This window comes from Eleutherodactylus coqui, chromosome 1, assembly GCF_035609145.1.
Source record: "Eleutherodactylus coqui strain aEleCoq1 chromosome 1, aEleCoq1.hap1, whole genome shotgun sequence".
NCBI classification, from domain to species: Eukaryota; Metazoa; Chordata; class Amphibia; order Anura; family Eleutherodactylidae; genus Eleutherodactylus; species Eleutherodactylus coqui.
Window position 1 is genome coordinate 320,256,033 of NC_089837.1, and position 26,518 is coordinate 320,282,550.

Genomic DNA, 26,518 nt, shown 5'->3' on the forward strand with positions numbered 1-26,518 from the left:
TACAAAAAAAAAAAAAAATGTGCAACACTGCAAAAAGCAGCCTCCACACTACTGCACACGGTTAGATGTGGCCCTAAGAAGGACCGTTGGGGTTCTTGAAGCCTAAAATAACTCCTAACACTCTCCGTATAGCAACTCCAGCAAGACAGCACTTTCCCTGAACTATGTCAGAAGGCATCTGTGGCGAGCCGCGGGAGGGGCCGATTTTTATACTCGGGTGACACCTGATCTCGCCAGCCACTCACAGCAGGGGGTGGTATAGGGCTTGAACGTCGCAGGGGGAAGTTGTAATGCCTTCCCTGTCTTTCTATTGGCCTGAAAAGCGTGCTAACGTCTCAGAGATGAAAGTGAAAGTAACTCGAACATCGCGTGGTACTCGTCTCGAGTAACGAGCATCTCGAACACGCTAATACTCGAACGAGTATCAAGCTCGGACGAGTACGTTCGCTCATCTCTAGTCACGTCCTATCTTTTCTCGCAGCACGGACCTTAGATGTTGGCTTTGCATTCGCATTTTCTATCTTTGTAAGATGCGAATATTTTGCATGTCGAAAAATCCTTCATGTGAATACTTCCTTAAGAGACCATTGGTTCTTTTAGACGCGATTGTTTCATGCACCTATAATGTGCTAAAACAAGGCTCCAGTGAACAAGTCCTCGGTTAAATAAGCTGAGTGGGAGCTGAGCTATAATACCAGAACAGTAATGCTCATATGTATGTTGCTGTGTCCGGACAACTACTGAAGGGTAAGCATAACCCACTAATCTGTGGGAGTCCCAGGGGTCAGATCATCATCGATGATACATTCATGGCCTAACTAAAAAAATAGATCAGTGATTAAATATCTCAAAAAATCCATTTAATATGAAAGGATTCATAGAATAAGACATATAAGTTGCAGATAATTTAGTTCATGAAGGATATAGTGTTATTTTGGGTCAATTTTAATTTTTTCAAGCATATCTTTAATAAATGTGATTTATTTTAAAGATTTTAATCAACATCCTAGCCAACATATTTTTTATCCATATTTTAAGAGTACTTTGTACTACTTTACATGCATCAGATGACTAATCATATTGGTATCCAGCTAGCTTTCTTGGAGTATCAAAGTTATGTGTCCCTCCATGAACACTAATAAATGTTTATTAGTTTGTGCAGGGAAATCAAAAGAAGAAAATATGTGACATCTTTCAGAACAAGAATGTAAACTATAAGCTCTTACCTTTCCCATGTGATGTTTCTATGGTCCAAGTGCAATTGAGGTTATTGGGGTAAAAATCAGGAAAACCTGGAGATAAGATTGTTCCACTTGACCCCTGGATATAACCCCCACAAAGGGCTGCAGAGAAAATAACACCAGAAGTTAATGGGAGATATTTACTTAGACTGTCCTTTCATACGCCAGTTTTTAAACCATATGCTGTAGAGTATGATGCACCAAATTTATTAAGAGGCTCACAAGCCTTGGCTGTTTGTGCCCCAGAAATTGAGATACCACAGCTGATTTAGATTTGCTCTATAATTTACAATAATATCTTGTGTAAATGATAATTAGAGATGAGCGAATGTACTCGGTAAGGCCGATTTCGCAATCGAGCACCGCGATTTTCGAGTACTTTACTACTCGGGTGAAAAGTACTCGGGGGCGCTGTGGGGCGCGGCGTGGTGTGGTTGAGCGGGGGTAGCAGCTCGGAACAGGGGGGAGCCCTCTCTCTCTCCCCCCCACTCCCCTCTGCAACCCCCCGCTCACCCACAGCGCCCCCGAGTACTTTTCACCCGAGTAGTTAAGTACTCGAAAATCGCGGTGCTCGATTGCGAAATCGGCCTTACCGAGTACGTTCGCTCATCTCTAATGATAATATATCTGTTGGACCAACGAAGGCCCCACTCCATCCCGCCACTTTTCAGAAGTATTGAGAGAAGTATAAAATCATAAATTGTAGCACAAAATAGCATCTGCCAACATGTCCAACTTTTCTATGCTCCAAAACTGATGTAAATCATTAATATATTCCCCCTAATGACTTATTCATAGGCTAAAGACATTGAGTCTTTGTACAGAAGATGAGCAAACTGTACTAAAATGCACCCAAGATGACACATATGTAACAAATATGTGAGATAAAATTACACATTACTAATAGTGTTGAGGGAACTAAACTACTCGAACTTTGCTAGAAGTTCAGTTCGGAGCTAACTCAAATCTTGGATGGTTTGTCATAGTCGAACCCAAGTGGCCTTTGGGAGTCAGAGGAAGCTCTGACAGTGGTATCTAAATGTTTATTGGCTGCAATCAGAGTTATTTTCAATTGTAGCCACTACGGACTAGTATCAGATGTTAAAAGGCAGTCAACACTGTTGTGTTGGAGCCGATTTGGCTCCTGAGTCTGCTCCATACTAACTCTCACACATCTAATGTCTATTTAAGTCAGTGCATGAAAGGGCTAATCTATAAGAACACATTTCCTATAGTAGAAATCTAGTTTTATCACTAAATTATGTATCAAGTTCAAAAAATCTTAAACTAAAATGATTTATATTGAAAAACACATCTACTGCATCTGTATTCATACCTTCACAGCTGGGCAGTGGTCTGCTCCATTGAAAGTTGGGCTCACATTCCAATGCCTGGTCATCACTGAGGGTGTAACCTGGATCACAGCTGAAAGTCACAAGAGCCCCAACATAAAAATCATTGCCATGACGTTGACCATTGACTGGGATTCCTGGATCAAGGCAGTGATCTGACTGCAATTTTACAGCTGAAAAGATAGGAAAAAAGTTTACACTATCGTCATCATCACCATCACCAGTACCAACACCACTACACCACAAACATGAAGGAATGGTGGTATGCACCGCTCTAAGAATAGTTATTGAAGATACAGATCAAAACTACCGCCATTTGTCAACAAATTCTATCACTAATGGTATAACCTAGTGTACAAAAATGTCACAAATAAAGCACTTTTGGCTACATGTGTCAATCTCCTCCATCCTAATCCAAATACTATATATTACGTGCCTATGCACTGAAAATGTAAAGATGTCCTCTGTTTCCCTTCAAAGCATTCATGAAATAAAGAGCAGCTATACCAAATTGGATCATGAACCACCTGACATGCTCATCCCTCAAGTACAAAATGTCCAACATACAGTGGTCTTTCTGGGTCATTGCTGCTTGAAGCCTTATTCAACATACAATGGTGTTGATCCGCAAGCACATGTGATTGGCTGGAAGATCTAGCCAATCAGCCTGGGCATTTAATTGGTAATACACTTGTATTCCTGATGTGCATGCTATGATATATAGTGTTGTACTATAAATATTGTACTGGTCTTTACCTGTACAATGGGGAGACGCTTGTTTGGGGACCAGGTGGGCATCTGCGTGTTATTTTTCTGTTACACTGTGTGGTCTGTACAGAACTCTGGTCAAGGGACCAATTAATATTGCAACTTGCAAAATTACTTATATGCTAGATATTACAAAGTCCAGTATAGAAAGTCTATGCGGATTGCCAGGCAGTTCATCACGTAGATTGCACCTGCTACTGTGAGACTCCTACAGCAGTGAATAAGAAAGGGGAGCCTATCATGGCCTAAATATGTGAGTTTCAGAACTTACGCATGTGGCTGTATTATGCCTCTGTTTTTGTACAGAATCATAAAATAGGGGTTCTATAGTGATACATGTGGAGCCTTCAGGGTATATCCACACATAGCAAAAATACTGAAGAATTCCTAAATTCTGCAGCATTTTATGATATAAGTAATGTCAATGAGATTTCAAAAAATCTGATCCACCTGATGCTGAAAAAATGCACAGCGTAGACTGACCTGCAGTGCAAATCCTCATCATGTCAATTTATGGTGCAGGTTTCAGTGCAATTTTCACCCTTTGCAATGAAAGTTTGCAGCAGATCTGCCTAGCTTCACCATGCCCTTACTGTACAATACTGTTTTTGGAGTTCTTTTTCATATGACCTCAGTGAGCATGTTTTATGTATGCTAGTAGAATGGGTCCCCTATTTCCATGAGATTCCCTGTTAATAAGGGCTCCTGCTCACGGGTGGATATTTGCTGAGGAATCCAAGATTGATGCCCACACCATGGATCCGTAGCAAATACCGCTCATTACTTACTATGGAGATCCACTGTTTCCTCCCCATGAGCGGAAATTAATTGCGATTTCCACTCGCGGGAGAAAAAATGCAGCATACTCCATTTTTACGTGGATTCCATAGTATTGTTATTATTAAAGTCAATGGAAGCTGTCCACCCCGCAGCCCATCTGCAATGAACATTTTGGGTAGGTCGCTGATTAGGCATGGGGAAAAAAAATATCTGTAATGTACATGTGCGATGGCGATCTGTTCGCAGTACAGATTCTCTGGTGGCAGAGCAGGTACGCGCAGATGCCACTGCTGCCAGAGCCAGATTCTGCATGCAGAATCCGCTTCTGCGGTGTGCAGAAGGCCTAAGTTGGCACCAAGTTTACCTCAATATTATTACCTTGCAGCAAAATGCTGTTTCTACAGCCAAGAGTATTGCTTTAAAAGACAAATTTAAACAGTACAATTCAATAAAAGATTTTCCATCTGTGTAAACAATATAGCGGATCTGTGATAATCTGCAGGCTATTTCTCCTTTTATAGAGTCTATGAAGCTTGATCTGTGCATACTGCAAAGAGTACAAAGAGTTTATGCTTCTACATAAACATGGCGAAATGTTCATCGTGTCCTATGGAGGAAATCTGCCACTGTACACCTTTAAGCAAACTATGCTCTGCACTGTATATCCAGGGTGGGTGCACTTCTTTCTATCAGTTTCTTAGGAGGGAAAAATAGGTGACACCGGTAATTTGCTGTATGCTGCAGCCATTGGGTATAGTGGATTGCCTTGATCTCTGTTTCATTAGTTTATCTAAAACAAAGATGAATGACTTGACTTTCGTGAAAGTTGTATAATAGAGTAAGCCATTAAAGCTGCCAAGAAAAGCCCTGTCCATCTCTGCCTAAGAGTTCGTATATCTTTTAGGGTTCTCAGCCACCTTTGATTCTTAGATAATCATAGCTTGAGAGCACTGTATATATCATTATGTGAAATGGAGACTGAAGATGTGGAGATAATATGTTGCTCCTTCTTTCTATGATCTTTTTTGAGCAAGTTCAGTATCTATAAAGTATTCTAGAAAAAAGTATTAACTTAAAATCTTGGCTGACAAGAAAGGAAAAATCAGATTTTTACACCAGATGTCTTGAAGCTAGAAAATACATTAATTAGATATTAGTATGGCTGCTGTCAGTGTGGATGTAGTCATAACACGAATGTTTTTAACTATTTTCTGGGTCAGGTCTTCACAAGGTTATCCCAAGGCAGCAGTCTCATGCAGCACAGCAAGAATTAATTAAAAATTGCAATTTTCTTTATGGAAAAAAAAAACTATTACAGTTACTTCTGTCTTGTTAAGAAAGATCCTTTCTTTTATAGTGTATGCTGCATGGCAAAACATCTGTGACAATGAGCAATAGATCCAAAGGCAGTCTCATCCTTTAGCCATTTAGGAATTACAGCCATTTTTACATAGTCCCTTCATTTTCACAGACTCAATTGGAAAATTGATTAATAAGCAGTTTCATAGTCGGTGTAGTCTTTCACCTCATTTTTTCATGACAAGTTAAGGAGATACAAGGTCTGGAGGTGATTCTAAATGTTTTGTTCTCTTTTGGTGGTTGTTCATGGAAATTCTCAATATAGAGTTTAAAGAGATGTACATGCAAGTGAAGGAGACCAACATTAGGTTGAAAAAATAAATTGCTTTTGAAGAGACAGCAGAAAATTTAGAAATGGCCAAATCTATAATTTGGTACATGCTTAAAAGCAGAAAGCGCTGGCAAGCTCAGCACCACCAAAAAGTCTAGAAGAGCATGGAAGACAACTAAAGTGGATGAATACAGAATTCTTTCCATCTAGCCAAGTCAAGAACACTAGAGATGGCCATAACCTTGTCAAAGTCTACAATCAAGAGACGTCTTCATGAATGTCAAGATTTAGCTTACGTTATCCGAATGTATGTTGCGTCATAAATGTTTGTTTGGTACAAAAAACATTCATATACAATTTGCATAAAGCAGCAACTCCAACACAAAGTGAATGAGCAGATGTCTTATGTTAACTGAGTAGGCACACTACATTAATGCCGCGGTACGCCTTGCCACTCAAGTTAAAAAATGCTACATCTGTGGTTTATCTCAAGATGCAAACCATTGAAAACACTCCAAACAGAAAAGTTGGCTAAAACTGGCATCAAGATGTTAGCCGTAGATCTTTTTTAGGTCCTGTTTAAAGGTGGGGTTTCCATGGATTAGACTTGATTTTCCAACACATCTCACAGATACTTGATTGAATTAAGATCTGGGGAATTTGGAGACCAAGTCAACACCTTGAATTCCTTGTCATGTTCCTCAAACTATTCCTGAACAATTCAGGTTAACTTCAAGCGAATGACATTTGTTAGAAAACAATTACTTTCTAAGGCTTCAGCCATAACTTTAAAAACAGTGGCATGTGCGGTGAATAAGTGAATTATTTCCTGACAATGGCACCTGTCAGAGAGGTGGGAAATATTTGGCAGCTAGTGAGAAGTCAGTTCTTTATGTTAATGTGTTGGAAGGAGGACAAATAGGCCAGTGTAAGGATCTGAGTGACTTTGACAAGACTGTGATGTCTAGACAAGTTTGTCAGAGTATCTGCAGAATGGCAAAATATATAGTGTATTTCTGGTATGCAGTGTTCATTACATACCAAAAGTGTTCTAAAGAAGATCAATTGGTAAACTGGTGACAGAGTTACAAGCGACCAAGGCTCATTGATGTGTGTGGGGAGCTAAGGCTGGCCCATCAGGTCTAATCCAACAAAAGGACTACTATGGCACAAATTGCTCAAAAGTTAAAGGTGTCTTCCAGGAAAAAAAAACTATTGGTAACTTATCCTCAGAATAGGTCACCAACAGGAGATTGGCAGATGTCCACCACTTGGAACCTCCCCCTGTTCGGCTGCTGAAAAGCTGCTATAGATCGACAGAGCTGTCAAAATGCTGTCTGTAGTATAGTGGACCAGTTTGGTATTCCAGTTCAAATACCAAACTAGGCCATTGTGCTATGAATAGCCTTTTGACAGCTTCAGCTGTCTGTAGTATCTTCTCATCAACTGATTGATGGTGATCTCAAGGAGAGATCAGACCTAGTTTTCAAAGATAATCGGTAATAGGGAAACCTGATCCTGATTTCCATTAAAGTCAATAGGAATTGAAATCACGTTTCAGTAATTTGGCATCCAGAAGGTCCCTGATGCAGCCTAATGCCCCAAAATTCATGGGAACACAGCCACACATTTTAATGGTGGTGCCTCTTCAATGAATGTGACTCAGTGGTTAGCACTATTGCCTTGCAGTGCCGGGGTCCTATGTTCAAATCTCATCCAGGACAACATCTACATGAACTTTGAAATACACTATACAGATGTTGCCCTTGGTCAGATTTGAACCTAAAACTCCAGCGCTGCATGGCAGCAGTGCTAAAAACAGAGCCACCAGACTTCTTCCTTCGTTTGTCTCCAGTGGAGTAGAAGGAAAAGAAGAATAAACATAAATTGAACACACAAACTCCATGCAGATGCCGTCCATAGTCATACATGAAACTAGTGCCCTAACACTATAAGGCAGCAGTGTGAGCCAAAAAGCTTCTTCCTTCTCCTGTTTTTTACCTTCTCTAGAGAAGGAATAGAAGTAGAAGAAGAAGGATAAGGCGAAAAGGAGACATTATTCTCCTCTTCCTTTTTCTCTATTTCTTTCTTCTCCTCTTTCTGCTTCACTTGTTTTCCATTCTCCTCTAGGGGAGGAGGAGAAGGAAAGAAGAAAGAGAAAGAAACTAAGAGGAGAAGGAAGAGGGAAGAACAAGCATGATGGCTCAGTCATAAACACTATAGCCTTGCAATGCTGGAGTTCTAGGTTCATATCTGACCAAGGGCTACATCTGTATGGAGTTTTATGTTTGTATGTTCTCTTTGTATTTATTCTTCTCTTCCTTCTCCTCCTCTGGAAAAGAAAAAAAACAAGTGTAGTGGCTACGTTGTTAGCACTGCTGTCTTGAAGTGCTGCAGTTGCCAGTTGAAATCTGTCCAAGGATTGTAACATCTGTATGGAGTTTTTATGTTCTCTATAAGTTTATTCTCCTTATTCTCCCCCTCTGAAGACAAAAGAACAAATGTAGTGGCTCACTTGTTAGCACTGCTGCCTTGCAATGCTAGAGTTCTAGGTTTAAATATGTCCATGTGAGGGAGTTTTCAAAGTCAATGCAGATGTTGTCCTTCATAAGATTTGAACCTAGAACCCCAGCAATGCAAGGCAATAATTCTAACCACTTAGCCACATGCATTGAAGAGGAACTGCAACCCATTATGGGAAAGCCAATTTTTACGAAAACATTGTGTCAGGCTAAACCAATCAAATTCTGCAAAAATTGGCCTGATTTTATGCACTGGCCAATCATGACAAGCAACCCTAGTCTCAAGCAGCAGTTTGATCTGCTGTTGGTGACCTATCCTGAAGATAGGTTGCCAATGAATTTTCTCCTAGAAAACCATTATAATAATGCTGCCTATGAATCAACACACATTGCATTGCAGTTTACTGTATAAGGGGTTGTGTAGCATCAGAACTTTTAGAGTGCCCATGCTGACCCCTGTTTACAGCCAAAATTACCTACATTCGGCATGTGAGCATGAGAACTAGATCATGGAGCAATGGAATACTATAGCTTGGTCTGGTGAATCACATTTGCTTTTACATCATGCAGATGGTTCGGTGGGTATATGTCACTTATCTGAGCAAGAGATGTCACCAAGATGCACTTTGGACAAAAGGCAAGTCAATGAAGGCAGTGCAATACTCTGAGCAATATTGTTTTAAGAAATCTTAGGTCTTGACCATAATGTGGATGCTACTTTGACACTTCCCACCTACCTAAACATTGTTGCAGACCAGGTACACCTCTTCATGGCGATGGTAGTTCCTAATGGTAGTGGTTTCTTTTAGCAGAATAATGCACCCTACACATTGTAAACTGTTCAGTTATAGACTGAGGAATATGACAAAGTTCAAGATGTCAACTTGGCCTTCAAATTCCCCAGATCTCAACTGAAACTTCAGAGTTTCTCTTGTAGAGTTAATGTCTTCACAGGTCACAACAGTTTTGGTAGCATAAGTGGAACCTAAACAATACTGGGCACGCGGTAATAATCAATTGTGTGTATATATATATATATATATATATATATATATATATATATATATATATATACACTGTAAGTAGTGTTAATATACATGGAATGTAAATTGTAAATTCTGCATTTTTCTCGTCCTGTCTATACTGGTGCGAGAACGGTACTACATAATATATTATGAGTTAATGTAGCAAGTAGCAACACATTTACATCCACAATTATGTTCTTTGAAGGGTAACGAACTGAAATTCACCCACAGAGTGAAACAGAAGAGGATTCTGGGAAATGATCACTTGGCAGCTCTCATTCAAAGCAAAAAGAAAAAGAATCCAAATTAAGGAGGAATAAAAGCAGCTTTCTTATTCAATAATGCTGTCCAGAAGTCATTACTCCAGTTGTTATGGTAAAAGAAAATCAATAAAGATGATCAGACTGCAGAGTGCAGAACAGCTTCTTATAGAATTAAGTTCTCCAAACACTGTGCAGCAGCACAGCTAACACAATGACGCCAATTTCGCTTTATTTGAGGGGTGCACTGCCCTGCCTGCTGAGCTTAGAGCTATACAAATGAACAATTTCTACAAGGCTTCCTTCCATTTTCATTCTTTTCACCAGGGTGGGGTAATTATACTTAATGCCATACAAGTAATTCAGCTCTTTTTTTTTATTTTCGAGGGATAGAATAGACCGAAATTCAGCTGAAAATGTACCAATTCAGAACAAGTCTGATATGCAGTTATTTTGTATCGCATTAAGATTGGCATATAAAGGAACATTATGGTCCAGCATGTAAACAAAGATATGGCTTACTTTCATAGTGAATTTGGAACCCAATGTCAGAGTGGCTCTTGTCAGTGCTGAAGAGGAGGTAGAGGAAGTTGCTGGTACTGATGAGGAACTGGGGAACCTGTGTACCGTCATAGACCCCAATCAATGGAGAAGAATAAGATTTTCCATCTCTCACCTCCAGTGTGTCATAATTGACTTCAGTCTTAAACCTGCATGGACACAATAAATGATATAATGATGTAAATCATGTTTGATTCCCTTGAATTGAATGCATCCTCTGAAAATGCAAAGTTAGGCTATTAGAATAATTGCAGCACATTCGGACAGGTTTGATATAACTAATAGACGTCAACCCACTTCTACTATTTTGCAAATAGAGACAGCGGTATTAGTCAGAAGCATAACAGTCATTGGTCTTCCTCAGTCAGGATGCAAACTTATGCTAAGGCGCGTTTAGACGTAACGATGATCGTTCAAAAAATCGTTAAAACAAATGAAAGTGAATGATAATTGTTCGGTTTAATTGGGGGCCAACGACTGAGTGACGAATGAGAACCGTAAACCTTTCGTTCAGTTTCAGCCTGCATAAAAATAATCAGCGGCTCGTTCACTTTTTGTTACATTTAAACACTGCCCGCTCAAAGTTTCACATATGAATGATTCTCAACGATGATCTGCCTGTCCATAGAGACTGCAGGAGCGCGATCGAGCTGGTGATGATGTCTCCGGCTCCTTTGCTTAGGCAAGAGAGAATCGGGCATTTCTCATTGTGTGTAAAGGGGTCATTAATACCAGCATTGCCAGTGTGACTGCAAACATTGATCAATACTCCTCAAATCCATTGAGTCACATAGGGCAGGGGTCCCCAACTCCCGTCCTAAAGGCACCCCAATGAGTCATGTTTTCAGGATATCCTATAGAAAGAACCCCTGTGGCAATGTCTGAGGCACTGACAATAATTACATCACCTGTGCAACACTGAGGAAATCCTGAAAACATGACCTGTCGGCGGACCCTGAGGACTGGAGTTGGGGAACACTGGCATAGGGGGTTTCGTACTACCTGGAAGCAGCTACATTCAAGTGCATTGGGCTGTGAAGCCGTCTGTGGTCAGGAGTATTGTTCTGTAGGAAAACACTGAAGGCAGCAGGGCTTTAAAGTGTGATGGCTTATTCATTCTCAGGAGTGGTGAGGGTTCAGCAATATGCCATCACTTTATGAGATAGCAAAATCGTTTACAGAGAACCCGTCACCACTCCTGACATATCTGTTTCAGTTGAAAATTGTATTCCCCATTAAAAAATTCTGGAGCATCTTTTCTTAGAACTTGGTCTTGTGCTTTTGATCTGTTATTCCTCCTAAAAAAGTACATCCCCAAATCCAAGGGACACACCCTGTTGACAAGGGGAATGGTAACAATCAGTAGTCAATCTATTCATATATTTTTAGAAGGTAAAACAGAGGAACAGCATAACACAAAATTATTATGGGGAAAGCAAGGATTTACCAAAACACATATGTCCAAAAAGCTGACAGATCCTCTTTAAGGGCTCAGTCTGATGAGCAAATTTTTCCCGCATGTGTAGGTGCGGCAAATAATTTGCAAAACACATATATTAAAAAAACGTGACCAAAGTGGCAGATGTGTTTTTAAATTCGCACATAAGGTGCAGTCCCATCGCTATGCCCTGCTGTGGCTGTGACAGCTGTAGCGGGGGATTCCTTGGATGTGAAACCCCTGGATGCTGTCACATCCAGGGGTTTCACCTTGTGGTCAATGGGGCCGGGGACCGCAGGGATGAAGGAATCCCCTGCCACAGCTGTCATAGCTGTGGCAGAGGACCGTGATGCTATCCCATTGCTTTCAATGGGGCCGGCGCTGCTGCCACTCCATTGAAAGCAATGGGATGAATGCAACCCCTGCAATGATGATTTTTGGGGTGGGGGGCCTGAAATATAAGGCCTAAATATAAGTCCCCGTGGGGATGACGGAACTCCCTTCCATAGCTGTCACAGCTGTGACAGGGGAGTGCGATGTACTCCCTATGATTTCAATGGCGCGTCGGACAAGCACAGTGCAGATTTTTTTCAAAATGTTTCTTTTTCCTTCGCTGTTACTGGGCGACAATGCCAATTGTGAATGGGCCGCAGGTCGGGCTGCTTCCATTGACTTCCGTGCAGGATCCGCACTAAAATAGAACATGCTGTGACTTTTCCTCTGCTTGCGGAAATCGCAATTTGTTTCTGGCAATGTGTAGGAAAAAGCGATTTTGCATAGTGTGCTCCAAACGGTGTTTGCTGCAGATCCATGGTGCAGACGACGACCGCAGATTCCGCAATGCTAATCCGTTCATGTGCAGCCAACCTTAAGCTATAACCATGGTAGGCCATCATTAATATAATGGATGTCATTATTAACCACTTTATTATACTAAACCACCAAATATAGCATGTATGACGTAAATCATACTAGACACCCAGGAATAGTATAGGAACATTAGAATTATATTTAACCCTCTAACAACCCTATGTAAAAGTGTATGATGGAATACATATGGATAGTTGAAAAAGTAAATATAATGGAGGGGAAAAGGTTGGGGAATTTTGCCTTCTCTTCCATGGGTACCAATGTAATTGAAAAGTCTGATGCTATTGGGCTTCATTTATGCAGAGTAAATTGCTTTTTTCTTCACTTTACTACTGTTAAAATAAATTAGTCATAAGGCTTTTACAGAAAACAGTTTCCATGTACTAAGTGTTCTTTTGGGAAATCAGCTGTCCAGCAACAGCACTTCCACAATGAGTTTTTCTACTGGCTACTCTGGCTATCAGCTTCCAGGGACCATGAGTCTTTACTATTTATCACCTTGTTGAGAAAATCTGTCCTTCGATGCTCTGAATCTCGAAGGTGCATCACTGGTGCAGCAAACAGGTGACAAAGTAAAATAGGCTGGGGGTCAAAACGGGAAGTTAAAGAATGCAGAAGCCAAAGGGTAATACAATGTATTAGTGTCAGTTAAAGAGTCAGGTCAAATCAAAATGGAACTATGCGCCCAACAGTCGTACCAGTGATTACCACTTATGTGCTCTTACATAGGGGTTTTTATTCAGTAATGGGCGGTAGAGTGGGCCGGAGACCGCTTTGGGCCGCCCACCTCCATTCACAGTAAACAGGTAGTCGTTGATAAATGAACAATTCCTGTTTACACAGGTCAATCGTTGTTTGATTTTTATGCCTGCCTAAACTGAACTACGAATGATAAGTAAGTAAATCATGGTTCCCCACTCAGATGCTAGCAGCCTTAACACACTATTGCAGGATCCAGTGAGAAACTAAATGTTAATCGTATTGAGTAAAAGTGGTCTAGCAAGGATTGAATGCTCAAGTAGAAAGTGCCCTGGCATAGTGGTATGGAATATTGCAGGCACCCAGTCACGGTGGGTCGCGGGCTGCTCACCTGCTCATGGGGGTGCAACCAGACACCACCACCGGCCGCGTGGTGCAAGAACTCCTATGCTTCTGCTAACTCCCAGAACTCTGCTCGTATGCCTCGTGCATGCTCCCACCCACTCTCACACGCTCCCTAATTCCATCCTCCAAGACTACAATATATAGGCAAGTACAAAACCTTTTCTTTGACCATCAAATAATCCTGAATCATTGATTATGATTATCCAGCTTCATTCAGATCCTGTTAATACTCAGTTATATTTATTGGCCTTTTATTTTAAATTTTCTTCGATTTACTTAAAATGTCACTACTTTGAAATTGAAAATATGGGAGAGCTGAATCAATACAGTCATAAGATGTATGGCTTTCAAAGTTAGAGAAAATAGAGCAAATTCTATCGAATTTATGAGCTAATAATTGCCAAGAAGACAATGGATCAACTGTGAAACATTTGAGATACTTTTTAACTCATGACTGCAATACCTAAAACTAAGGGCCCTTTTACACTGAGTAATTATTGTTCAAAATATTGTTGGGTCATGGAAAACGGAACAATAATTGTTCAGTGTAAACATGGCCGATGAGTGAGTGATGATGAACAATAATTCATTCGCTTGTCCTTGGTTATTCATTTTATGCAGGCATAAAATTCATCGTTCAGCCGTTTGCAAGTCGTTATGTGTAAAAAGTGATCATTCAGTCATTTCCATTCCCTGGCACAGTCCTCTGAACGACCAATAATCTAGTGAATGAGTGAATCACAAAAAAGTTTAAGCTATTATCTGCATGTGTAAACTGATGGCATCGTTCACTCGTTCCAACAATTTCTTGTTCCATGTAAAAGGCCTATGTCTTTAAAAAAAATTGGCAAGTTTGTTTCTATTTACTTTCAAAGACTGCAGTTTGGAGTAAAAAGATGTATACAATACACAATAAATTTGGTGCACAATTTGTGCAGTAAGTATCCCCAATTGTTCTGATATTAATACATTTTTCCATAGTGTTATGATAATACTCAGCTTCTTGACCTATAGTGTTAATAAATTATCCTTATAGCAGACTTGTCTGGAGTATTAACGGGTTCTGTCATTAGAAAAAAAAATCAATACTTACCTATTCCTCCCCCAGCAGTCTTCTTACCACATCTTCTCGTCAACCATCTTCTCCTGGCTCCTGCAGTCCCCCAGATCACCTCCAGCCATCCAGATCCTCTTCTTTATGTTTTGGAGGGTCCATTCTCGGCAGTCTCCTTCTGGCAGGTCAGTGTGCGTTACGTCACTAGTGACGTAGCATTTACTGCCTAGCAAGGAATGCCGGGCTATTGCTGAGACTGCGTATACACACTGTCTTGCTGTGAGTATTCATATACAATTATCACGAGACAACATGCATGCGCAGTCGCGTTAAGGCAGGCTGCTGAGGATTCGGCATTCCCTGCTAGGCAGTGAACGCTACGTCACTAGTAGTGTAGTGTACATTGAACTACAGGAAGGAGAATGCCGCTCATGTACGCTTTATCACAGGAAGAAGAGGCCGGCTAGAGGTCACCCAGGGGACTGCAGGAGCCAGGAGAAGATCGGCGAGGAGAAGATGCGGTAAGAAGACTGACAGGTGAGGAAGAGGTAAGTATTGATTTTTTTTTCATTTTAATCACAGAACCCCTTTAAGAGATCTGTGAAGAACAGTAAAGATGAATATAAAACCTCACCAACTAGGATACTTAAATTGACATCGGCTCTTTCTGTTCTTACCATAGCAAAGTCTAGTTTACAATTGATGAACAAGAAATACATGCCTAAGCCATGTTTATGACTCTACTTGCAGATACATTGAAGAAATAATTTCATATACTTGCTCATCTCCAGAAAATTAACTTTCCTTTATTCAGACAGATAATAACTTACTTGTCAAATGTGATTTTTATGGGATATCCTGGTTGTGCTTCGAGAACCCACACACAGTTCAAGGAGTCTTTGTAGAACCCAGGCCACCCAGGGGACAGAATCATCCCACTTGGAGCTGTCAGATGTCCACCACATGGGGCTGTTAGAAGAAATATAGGCATCATGAAAATATATGTAAATATAAAACTATAGCAAAGGACATATTTACACCCTTCCCTTTAAATTACAGTGTACTGTATATTCCCAATTAAATAGTCTATTCATATCATCGAGACTTTTCATGAATTTTTAACCTCCCGAAAAACACATCTTTTTGGTCATGACTACCTTTTACCACTCACAAATGACTCTTTTGGGTTTTTTATGTTCAAAAGACTCCTAATGCTAAAAAAAATAAGATATTTAGTAGTTTCCAGCTAAATATGGTCTAAATTAACCCATAAACATGAATACTGGGATCAGCCAAGTTAAGTTCAATATATGGAAGGGATAAGCCACTGTGAGACTCTTCCGACAACTCTTATGTCTAGGGAACAAAGGGTTGGGTTTGTTAAAGTCCAACATGTTTGCTCTTTGTTTCTCTCTGATGGCACAGATGTGTGTGTGTGTGTAGGGGGGGGGGGCATCTGGGTTGCCACCATGCCCATCCCACCAAAACAAGTGGGATCAGATGACATTTTGTATATAATTTTGGAAGTATTCCAGATTCTACGTAAATAAAAAATCCCAAAATCCAATGGTAGGAAAACATTTTTTTTCTCTTCAGCAAAAGGTTTAAAAAGAAAATGTGGATCGGTATAGTGTAAAAGATTTGTTATTAGTGTAGCTATAAATATAATAAGACAGTTAGTTTCATTACGGAGACATTCTATGTCACGGCAAGAAAAGCAACGCTATGAACTCTGCTCCGTCTCTATCTAATGCATAAAAATAGGTCTCACGTGGACCTGGTGACAAGTCTTTAAAACATAAGTTGGTAGAAGTAACATTTCCCGAAGGAGATCCTGTGATTTTCAGTGTCTCTCTGTTGGTGATTATGTTTGTGAATTATAGGATGTGTGTATTGAACAGAGTAACAAACATTCCTTAAGGAATGATCTCTGCCTTCTGTCGTTTGCTCACCTTCTATAACCTTTCCATTTGACGTATAAACAGTGCTATTCTGGTATGGGTAATTTCCAGTAATGTCTGTTATTTGGCTAGAAGGTGCAAGTTGTGTGTTTATTTTATGATCCTGTCTTGTAGGTTCACACCTATTGGCAGGTTAAATACTGACCTGCCCCCTGCCTACACTATGTGATGTGCCAAGTATGAAGATCTTGCTGTGACGAGTTATTCTTAGCCCAGTTTAATTTCTCGATGCCCTTCTTTACGATTGTTTCGTGCATTTACAAACCTCTTGTGTACTGCTAAATGTTAATGTTTACAGCAGTTAGAAAGATACATCAGGACAAAACGTGTCAGCATTAAAATTGCTCTTATCTTCCAAAACTTGGAGAGATGTGATATGCGGTGGAGGATGCACTAAGCATCTACAACACATAATTGTTACTGTATATTACTATTAGCAGAGGCGTAACTTGAAGCTCATGAGCCCCAATGCAAAACCTGGAACGGGGCCCCCAACTATAATGCTTTATTCATAGTACTGGGCTTCCTATATGGAAAAGAGAGGCCTTATGGGCCCCCCAAGGCTCCTGGGCCCGGGTGCAACCGCATCCCCTGCATCCTCTATAGTTACGCCCCTGACTATTAGTCTATACTAGTTAGACTGTATTCACATGTTCATGTTTTCCGTCCAATAGTAACATGGATGGAACTCGTGCTTGAAAATCACACATTGATTTCAATGTATTTATACACATGACCAATTGTTCATGCAAGATAGAAAAATTGCTAAATTTTTCAAGAATCGCCCATTATTTTGTATGAGATCTTTAAAAATTGCATCTCACTAGCATGCTATGGGATTTGCCCACATGGTTCAGATAGCCGGCTCAAGGTTGACTCAAGGTCTTCCATCCTACCAAGGTCAGTAAAATGAGTACCCAGGGGTAATCAACAAATTACATGAAAGTGCTGCAAAATAAATTAGAGCTATACAAATAACAAGTCCCACATGCAATATGTTTAACATATAGGTTTTGAAGTGCAATATTGGTCTGAAAATCTCAGATCGATGTTGCACCCACTCATATGAATTCAGTCTAAGTAGTAGATATTGGTAGACATAAAAAGTAATGTCTGTACTTGTAAGTTGCATGTTGCTTGTGACCAAAAAAAACCAGCCCAGAAAGACAACATTCTATTTTATTTACATACAGTAGTCACAATTATTATAGAACAATATAGAGATCAAAGCTATCAATTAATATCATAATATGTAACAATCACTCTGGTTAAGATGGCCATACTCTTGAGTTCTCTTGAGTGTTGATGAGCGAACGTTTGAAGAGTCTGGTTGGTCAGTTCTCTGAACTTTTGCAAAAAAGGTTGGTTCAATCTGAATTAGTTTGAACTGAACTAAGTTCACCAAAAACCCCTAAACCTCGTGTATGACACCATCTGAGCCATAAAAGTGCAGTATAACACTCTGAGTTTGGTATACAGTGCTTGTATGGCTCTCAGACAGTGTTATATACAAGTGTTCAGGACTAGTGTTATGTGAACCGAAGCAGTAGAACCCTGTTTTAGGTAGAACTTCATGCCAAACAGAACTTTCAGCAAAGATCGACCTGAACATGGTTCTACTGGTTCGGTTCGCTCAACCCTACTCCAGAATAATCATTAAAATATTTGTACTTTAAAATCTACAGTCGATTATAAGCGGTGGTAAAAGAAACCCAACTTTTCAGCGGGTAACGTTAAGAATGACTAAGAGGGCATTTGCTTCCTTCGCCCCATATTGCCACTTCTACTATTTATATTGGCCTTATGGAAACATTATTAGAATACCATAATTGTAATGGAAACACAAGGTGTGCAACAAAAAATGCATGTGAATTTGAGCAACTAACATTTGTTTTATAATAAGAAGAATTAAACTGAAGGGGTAAATGTCAAAAATATCAACAATTTAGGATTAATTACAGCTGCATGTTTTAGGACAGTTATGGCCTAGCAGGTCTCCATGATAAGGTTAGCTAGTGTCAGTCTTCATTGGTGTGTGTATAACTACCAATTAGTACAGGGTCATAATTGCAGAGCTCTATAATGTGTCAGTGATAATAGGTTATTAGAATCCTGCTCGTACTGTTAGATTCTTATTATCTGCATGGAATACAGATTTCCAGCAGGACATCTCAGCACTATTCTTCCTTAGGCAGTTAGGACAGCATAATGGGCAGAACATTTCATTAAATTTAATAAAAAGGCAAATATACAAAGAATGTTTTGTAATACAATTTATTAACCCCTTTATGATAAATCACATTTTTAGATTCATTCTTTGATTGAAAAAGGTATTTGATGTACCGTTAAGTAGTGTTGCTCATCATGTTTGGCCGGGCAGTTAAATCACTTGATTTTCACTAAATTGGGGAAGTTCAACCCCAAACTTAGACATACGTTTTGAGAAAAATTGTGGGAAAATCTAATGCTCCAAAATGCAAGTTACAGAGGTCAGAGTACAGCCAATCAGCTGCAAGGTGCCTCATTTATGACCTGCCAACATGGTAATGCCCCACTGCATGTGTTGCATAAGCTAAGCCAGCAGAAGATAGCAATCACAGAGTACCATATGGTGTATGTTGTTAGCAGGCACTGTATGGAGTTCGGTCACTTGATGCATGTGGAGTGCTTGCAGATCAAAATAGTTTGTGTTGTTTTAGCCAGTTTTGGGGAAACGCCCAAAATGGTCAGTAGTGATGACGCATTAATCTGCATCACCATCCTTGTCGTCTACTTGCTGGAACAGACGCTACAGGGCCTCAGGGACAATGACGTGTTGTTGTCACAAGAAGGGGAGCAGGAGGCAAACCAATCTCCAACTCTCTGGCTATTCCACCATTACTCAATACCCTGGGGAGGGTAACTTTGGTCAACAAATAGAGGCATCTTCTCCAACACATTTCTCCCCCCAAGGAAAAAGTATAGAGGAGAAAGAGCAGGAGGAGGAAGAAGAGAAAAAAGAGGAGGTTGATAATATAGGTACATAGGCAGTGGAGGGGGCTACGTAATGATCGTTTTATCTATCACTAACCACAGCCATTCTACATTGATAGCGCAATCAGTCGGAGGACATTCTTAGGCCTAACCCCTGTGACCCGTCACACTTAGGTACTTTAAAGCCTAAGTGCTTTTTTATGCTGCAATGCAGATCGTTACTGGGTGGTCACCGTCCTCGATGCCCACTACAAGGCCAAAATGACATCTCATTCTGGCAGTGGAAAGGGACCTCAAAATGTAGCAGTATCAGGATAGGCTTCTAGGCAGCTTAAGCAGAGCATTTCACCGTGGCCTTGGGGATGCATTCAACATGGATTGTGGATCTGTGGGTCTGTAGCAGCAACACCACTGGTGGCAGGGGAAGTCTAAGAGAGGTGTGGAATAGTTTTTTCAGCCGTCGCAGTCTGTAGCAACAGTACAGTGTAGTACTTACAGTCACAGGCAGCACTTATCCCTGATGGTAAAAAGAGTACGTCTACTCCAACGTGGATATACTCAGACATGGCATTGGCTCCCTTGACTTCTGGATGTCTAAGCTGTACAAGTGGCTGGAACTTGCACAACATACTTTAGAGGTGCTTGTCTGCCTCATTGCCGATGTGCTACCAGAAAAGGTGTTCAGCACAACTGAGGGTGTGATAACTGACAGACACATCCGAATGTTCATAGAAAATGTGGTTCCCCTAAACCAGGCAGGGATTTCACCTGACTTCTTAATTATATATGATTGAGCATAGATTGATATCGAAGACCACACTGTGCCCTCATAGTAATGTTGCTGTAGTGTACTGTAGTGGTGCTGCTGCTCTCCTGCTTCTGCCATGTTTCCTTTTGCTACTACCCCCACCCCACCCCCCAAAAAAGAAAGATATGTCAATGTGGAAATATGCAGCTAAAACCCTCATTTTTTCATGAGTTAATATTCTGCCGTCAGGGCGCCTTCACACTGGCTATAAAATCGTGCGATATGAAAGCGAGTGAAAATATGTCAGTTTGGAAATGCAGAGCTATAGGTCTCACGTTTCCACGAGGAGCACACTCTGCCCTCAGTTGCTGGTGGGGATGGTAGTGCTGCTGCTCTCCTTCTCCTACTTCAGATAAATTTCCTCCTCATTCCCCAAAACCGAAAATTTTTAAAGCCCAAGAAACAGCTGCAGCTCGACAGCTTTTCCTTGGAGAAGGCCCATGCTCGGGTGTTTTATTCACCTGGTAGAATTTGTCCTTTGCAAACTTTATGAAATTCTTTTTTTCAAACCACCACACCGGCTGTCTCACTTGTCATGATTTTTGGTAGCTCTACTTGAAGGAGAAGGTGAAGTAGGAGGCCCGTCCTTGGCTGTTCTGTTCACTTGGCAGAAATTGTTTTATTATTCCCCCATAGCCTAATTATATGAGCAGATAACCAGGCAAAATATTCTTATGAAAATATTTTTGTTCTAGTGTATTGAATTTTTTAGAAGCATGTGGACAAATGTGAAGTTGGTGTCAAACATCTATGGCTCATGACTGTGATGAATGAAGAACAAGAAAAATAGCCAGCTCTCAGAAAATAAAAGTAAACAAAACAAAATATGCAGCTATTGGTACTAAATAGCTAAGTTACTCTGGAGGGTGTCCTGTAACCACAGGAACCCCTTAATTCAAGAAGGCAGAAATAGGTACTTCACTAGTCTTTAAAACCAGGAATACACATCACAAGTGGGAATGTAATAGGGTTTAGTAGCAACAATTGTGAGACCATGTATCTATACAGTGGTGCAACACATTTTGGGGTGGCTGTTTCCTCTTTATCAAGCACATAATGTGCCTGCCTGTTTTTCAAGACTAGTGAAGTACTTATTTCTGCCTACTTGGAACCGCCTCCTTACTACTTAATACAAATAGCTGCAAACTGGATTATTTAATCTTATTCTCTGAGCGCTGGCCTTTTTTATTCTTTGTCATTGATTTCTACCAGAACCGGGCTGGTGATATGAACCAGGACCAGGCTGTTTTGTACCTTAAGGACCAGACACTTTTTAGGGATTTTACCCATGTGGTGATTTAACTGCCCTATTTTTTTTTCCTTCAACTGCCAAAATTATTGTTGCCTTTTTTCCGCGACATATAGGGCCATGTTTTTAATATCTTTTTCACTGACTTTTTTCCACGTTTTTTAGTTTTATGGGGGATAAAAAGCTAAAAAAATGTTATCCACAGGAGCCCCAGTTACAGGGAAAAACATCCCCTGTTGTGACAATAGTCACTGGCAGAGCTGATCACGGTCTGCTATGACCCTGTAGCTCTGCTGTAGCAGGGAATCCTGGCAGTCACGTGAATGCTGGCTGATGTAGTGGAAGTTATACTTTGAAGTATATACACTCATTGAGCCCTGTGTAGTCGGGAAAGGAGAAGGCAGAAAGGGTTAAAAACCCCTCCTGTCTTCTCCTTCGGGTTATCAGCTGTGACTAACAGCTGACAACCCGACATGCTCCTGCTTGATTGCAGAACAGGGGCTTTGAACCAGCACCATATTTTTACAATCGGCTGGGTTTAAAGCCCAGGACCAAGCGCTGTAAATTTAGAGTGCTTGCTCTTAAATTGGTTAAGCTTAACACTCTCCCTATGTGTATGTCTACTGGTGGACAGAGAAAGCGTTCCTTGGTTGCTTGATTGATTTGCTTGTGCGCTCTTGGCCCACTGGTGTGACGGCACACTCGGATAAGGAGTGTCCAAACACAAGATACATTTGTTTGGTGTTTCTTTTGTACACTGGTTATTATAAATCACACTGCTGTCCTTTTTTTTATAATTACATGACTTTGATGGACATAGAGAATTTGAAATGTAATATCCACCTGCACCAGAGATATTGTACAATGTTGCTTAGAGATCTTGCAGCCTAGGGGTGGCTACGTATCCCAGTAGTATTGGAGAGTGTCAGACCAGAAGTTTTTGGCTAGTGAGTTAATAACTTGACTGAGGATATATGAAAGTGTGCTATAAGTAGTATCCATGATAGGCTATTGGGCAAGAAATCACATGCTACTCGCTTCATTTCAGCACAATGAAAGCTAATCAACTAGTGATCGACTCTTGCTCAGTGTGAATTGACAATAGTTCATTGTTGAACGACTGCTTGTTCCGTTAATAGATGTGGGTGGATGCTTCACCTTTATTCACTGAATGACTGTTACTCCTTTTGAAGGTTGAACAACCATTGGATGAACAATTGTCTGGTGAATGATTATTTCGTAGATACAACTAGACATATTTTAGTCCATATTGGCTGTTACAGTTAAAATGTGGCTGACTTATATTTCGCTTTCGTTTTGGTTGTATTCATGCTTTTTCAGCAACTTTAGCTTAACCCTTTGCAATCCAATTTTAGATTCATGATTTCCTAGGGGGCTTTCTCTTTCTGCCATTATACAATGATGCCACCTGCTGGCTAGAGCCAGTACTGCGGTATGGGACATACTGGAGAGGCTCCCAACAACAGAGTGGAAAAGGTTAAGGTCTATGGGCACCTTAAGAAGTGGCTAACTACTGTGTATATTATTGAGATCAAGCAACAGTTGGCATTCATTTCTGGCTCGATTCATGTAGTTTTGGACATTCAGGAACCCTCCCACTACAAAATTCCATCTTAATAGATAATAGCTTTCATTCATTCTATATTCCAAATGAAAAACGTAGCTGTATTATACGGTAGTTTACTATCATCCAAATGCCAATTTACTTTTCCTCTGTATATTATTACATTTCTTATTTATACCTGCCATAGTTTTCCCCTTGATGATTTATCAGAGCACACAGTCATAAAGAGAAACTCACAGCAAATCTTTGTTCTTTGGATAAAGAGCGACACAGATATATTCTTCCCCCTGTGGTTACTATATCTTGCAATAAATGGCTATGAGTTAGCTTCAAAGTAATCTCATTAAACTGTTGTTATATTTGTTTCCAGTTAATGTACGGTATACCTAAAGAATACATTTATAACTTGGCTGTGGCAGTCAGACATCATGCTGATCTACCTTATGACATTTGACATTGCAAAACTTGTCGAATCTGTGCAGCCTAGGAGGAACCATATGTTGAGTTGATTGCTTTATTGGCATATTGGCCTGCCTACCTGTTATCCTAGGGAGTAATACCCCATTACTGTGTATGTAGGACATCTCCTTGGTCTTTCTGCCACACAGCAGAGTCGGACAGTTTTACTTTTAGCACAACAATATAGGCAATGTTAATACAAAATGAATAATCCAAAACTGTAAAAAATCTTATCTATGTTGGATGTCACTTCATCCCAACCTTTAACTCTAATGAAATGTATTGGTTTTATGAGATTCCTCTCATTTGATCAGTTCACCCAATTGTTGATGCTATGGACCAGCTTACAGCTCCTTCAGACTTAGAAAGAAGTACTACTGGACACAGTTTCTGTCATGGATGTCCATTATTTTTAATGATAGTTCTAGATTGATTTTATGTATTTGTTTACTTATAAGGCTTACCCCTTTCATCATTATACTGCTCATAGGGTAGGAACTCCGTGTCGTCCAGTATTTGTGAGAAGGACTTATGCATTTGTCTCGCTCCTGCAATGTCCTACTCGTTCACAAAATTAAGTTTAGAGCAGCTCTACAAAATAGGTGGCCTACACTTATTGCTATGTCTCTTCCATCAAAATACTAACCACCACCTGTCTGTGAGTGACTGTGTTGACATCATAACAGGTCCTAAAACATGCAGAGCCTGACATCAGCTGTGTACTTACAGGACCCGTCATGGTGTCACCGGCATGTGATCAGGGGCAAAGCTCGGATCCCTGGTGAGTAATCACATGATGGTGTCATCATCACAAGTCCTGTAAGCACAGGGCTGCTGCCCAGCTCTGCATGTTTAAGATCTGTGACCAACTCCAATCCCTTTCACTACATTATATTAGTAAGTGGCGCATTGTGCCACCAGAAACTTCGGTACTAGTTGTTTACTAAACACAGCATTGTTCTTTTAGTGAATAGTAGTACCTTCAAGTGAATAGGACTGAGCTGCAATATAAGGTTATAGCATCTACTAAAAGTACGAAGCTGTTCCTGTTAAACAATGATGGGAACGCGGAGGGCCCTTGAAGTGCAGATTGACAGGGTGCCTAGAATGAGAACCCCGCTGGTCTAATATTGATAGCCTATTACAATATTGTTAGAGTTTCATGTGCTAGTTCCATCCGACAGGGATATGGACAGAATTCAATGCAGGGGCGTAACTATAGAGGGTGCAGGGGATGCAGTTGCACCTGGCCCAGGAGCCTTAGGGGGCCCATAAGGCCTCTCTTCTCCACATAGGGAGCCCAGTGCTATGAATAAAGCATTATAGTTGGGGGCTCTGTTACAGGTTTTGCATTGGGGCCCAGAAGCTTCAAGCTATGGCTCTGTGCAGCATGGTTTAGGTATTGGTATGGGTAGAGATACAGATAGAGGGGGGCCCCAGCTCACCTTTTGCATCAGGGCCCCTGATCCTTTAGTTACGCCCCTGATTCAATGTGTTTATTTACATGAAGGATTTTTTTTTTCGACTGATGGCCTCAGATATTAAAAACGCAGGATATCCTATTTCTAAGTGAAATTGTTCAGGAATCGCTCATTAGTTCCTAGGGGAGTAAAAAAATATCTTATTGAATTTAAGTGTGAGTTTCATGCAAGCGTGATTAGATTTTTTTTATTTTTATCATTAAAATATCCTGTGATTTTCACACACACGTGCAGCGACGCGATATGATTCGTTTTTCTCATAAAATGTAGTGCTACTGCAGAACAAATCACTGGTTTACAAGGGCAATATTGGTTCAGGTTTGATAGTCCATCAGTTTTGCAGAGCTGAAGAATCCCTTTAACCTTAATAATTGTTATAGAAAACACCAATCAATTTTACTTGCTTCGCTACACACACGCACAAAAAAAACACCGAAAACTAATGACATTTTCATTTCGCTGCATCAAACCATCACTAATTCAAACAAATGCAAATATGTTCTTCCTCCTGCTGCATCCTCACCGAGACAATTCAAAAAAGGATGGTTTTCAACTGCAAAGAAAATATCTCTTTTACGGGGAACTTAGTTCTAATGGCCATGGCTTAGCTTTGAAGTCTAATTGTATGTGCTTTACAAGCCTCATTGCTACAGATTAGTGTAAGACATGATATGAATGATCTAGAGAGCAAAGTATAACACAGGGAGAGTGCGACTTTAGAAAGTATGTGGTACCAGCGCTTTATATGCCTGAGCATATAGTGGAGAGCAGCATAGAGATCGACTGAATTTATGACTTTTTGCATACTGAATTCGACAATGGCATAGTTTATGTACAGAATGCAAATAAAAATGACCATTATCTCTAAGAACAAACTGGACTATGCAATCTCAACTAGTCGTTTCTTCTGTTCGTCTTCTGCAGCTTCCACATATGTGCAAAAATAAAAAACGATTGTTCAGTTGAAGTATGGCCAACGCCTGCACGATGAATGATAATTGGTTCCCCATTCGTTTACTAGTCGTTGCATGTAAAAGGTGACCGTTCACTTGTTTACAAACATTCTTAAACATTCCTAGACTCTGCTGATAGAACAATGATGGACCGAGCAAGCTGAGAAAAAAAAATTATGAAAACATTTAACCAATTACACTGGTCAACAAACTTTTTTTCATCTGAGTTGGTTTCAGATTGACCAGATAGATTTTTGTGTGCCGATTTTAAATCCGAGTTTTTTTGTAGCACGTCTAGTTTTTATGAGGAGATGCATTATGTTTCAGTGTTGGTTGTAATATGAGAACTATGTAATCAATATTTCTCATTTCAGATTGGATTTCACTTACCATAAATTTATTTGTTAACATGCCTAGAAAATGCAAAAATCACCCGGACATGTT

General features: G+C 40.3%; 1 protein-coding gene across 1 annotated transcript in view; it reads right to left on the reverse strand.

Moving 5' to 3' along the window:
- The window catches only part of CSMD2 (CUB and Sushi multiple domains 2), a 948,969-nt gene that overhangs the window by 228,043 nt on the left and 694,408 nt on the right, over positions 1 to 26,518 (reverse strand). The window contains exons 16-19 of the mRNA XM_066586981.1: positions 15,436 to 15,574; positions 10,101 to 10,288; positions 2,578 to 2,766; positions 1,227 to 1,343 (exon numbers count right to left, since the gene is read on the reverse strand). Coding sequence (XP_066443078.1) covers positions 1,227 to 1,343; positions 2,578 to 2,766; positions 10,101 to 10,288; positions 15,436 to 15,574 — 633 coding nt within the window. The remainder of the gene's footprint in view (positions 1 to 1,226; positions 1,344 to 2,577; positions 2,767 to 10,100; positions 10,289 to 15,435; positions 15,575 to 26,518) is intronic.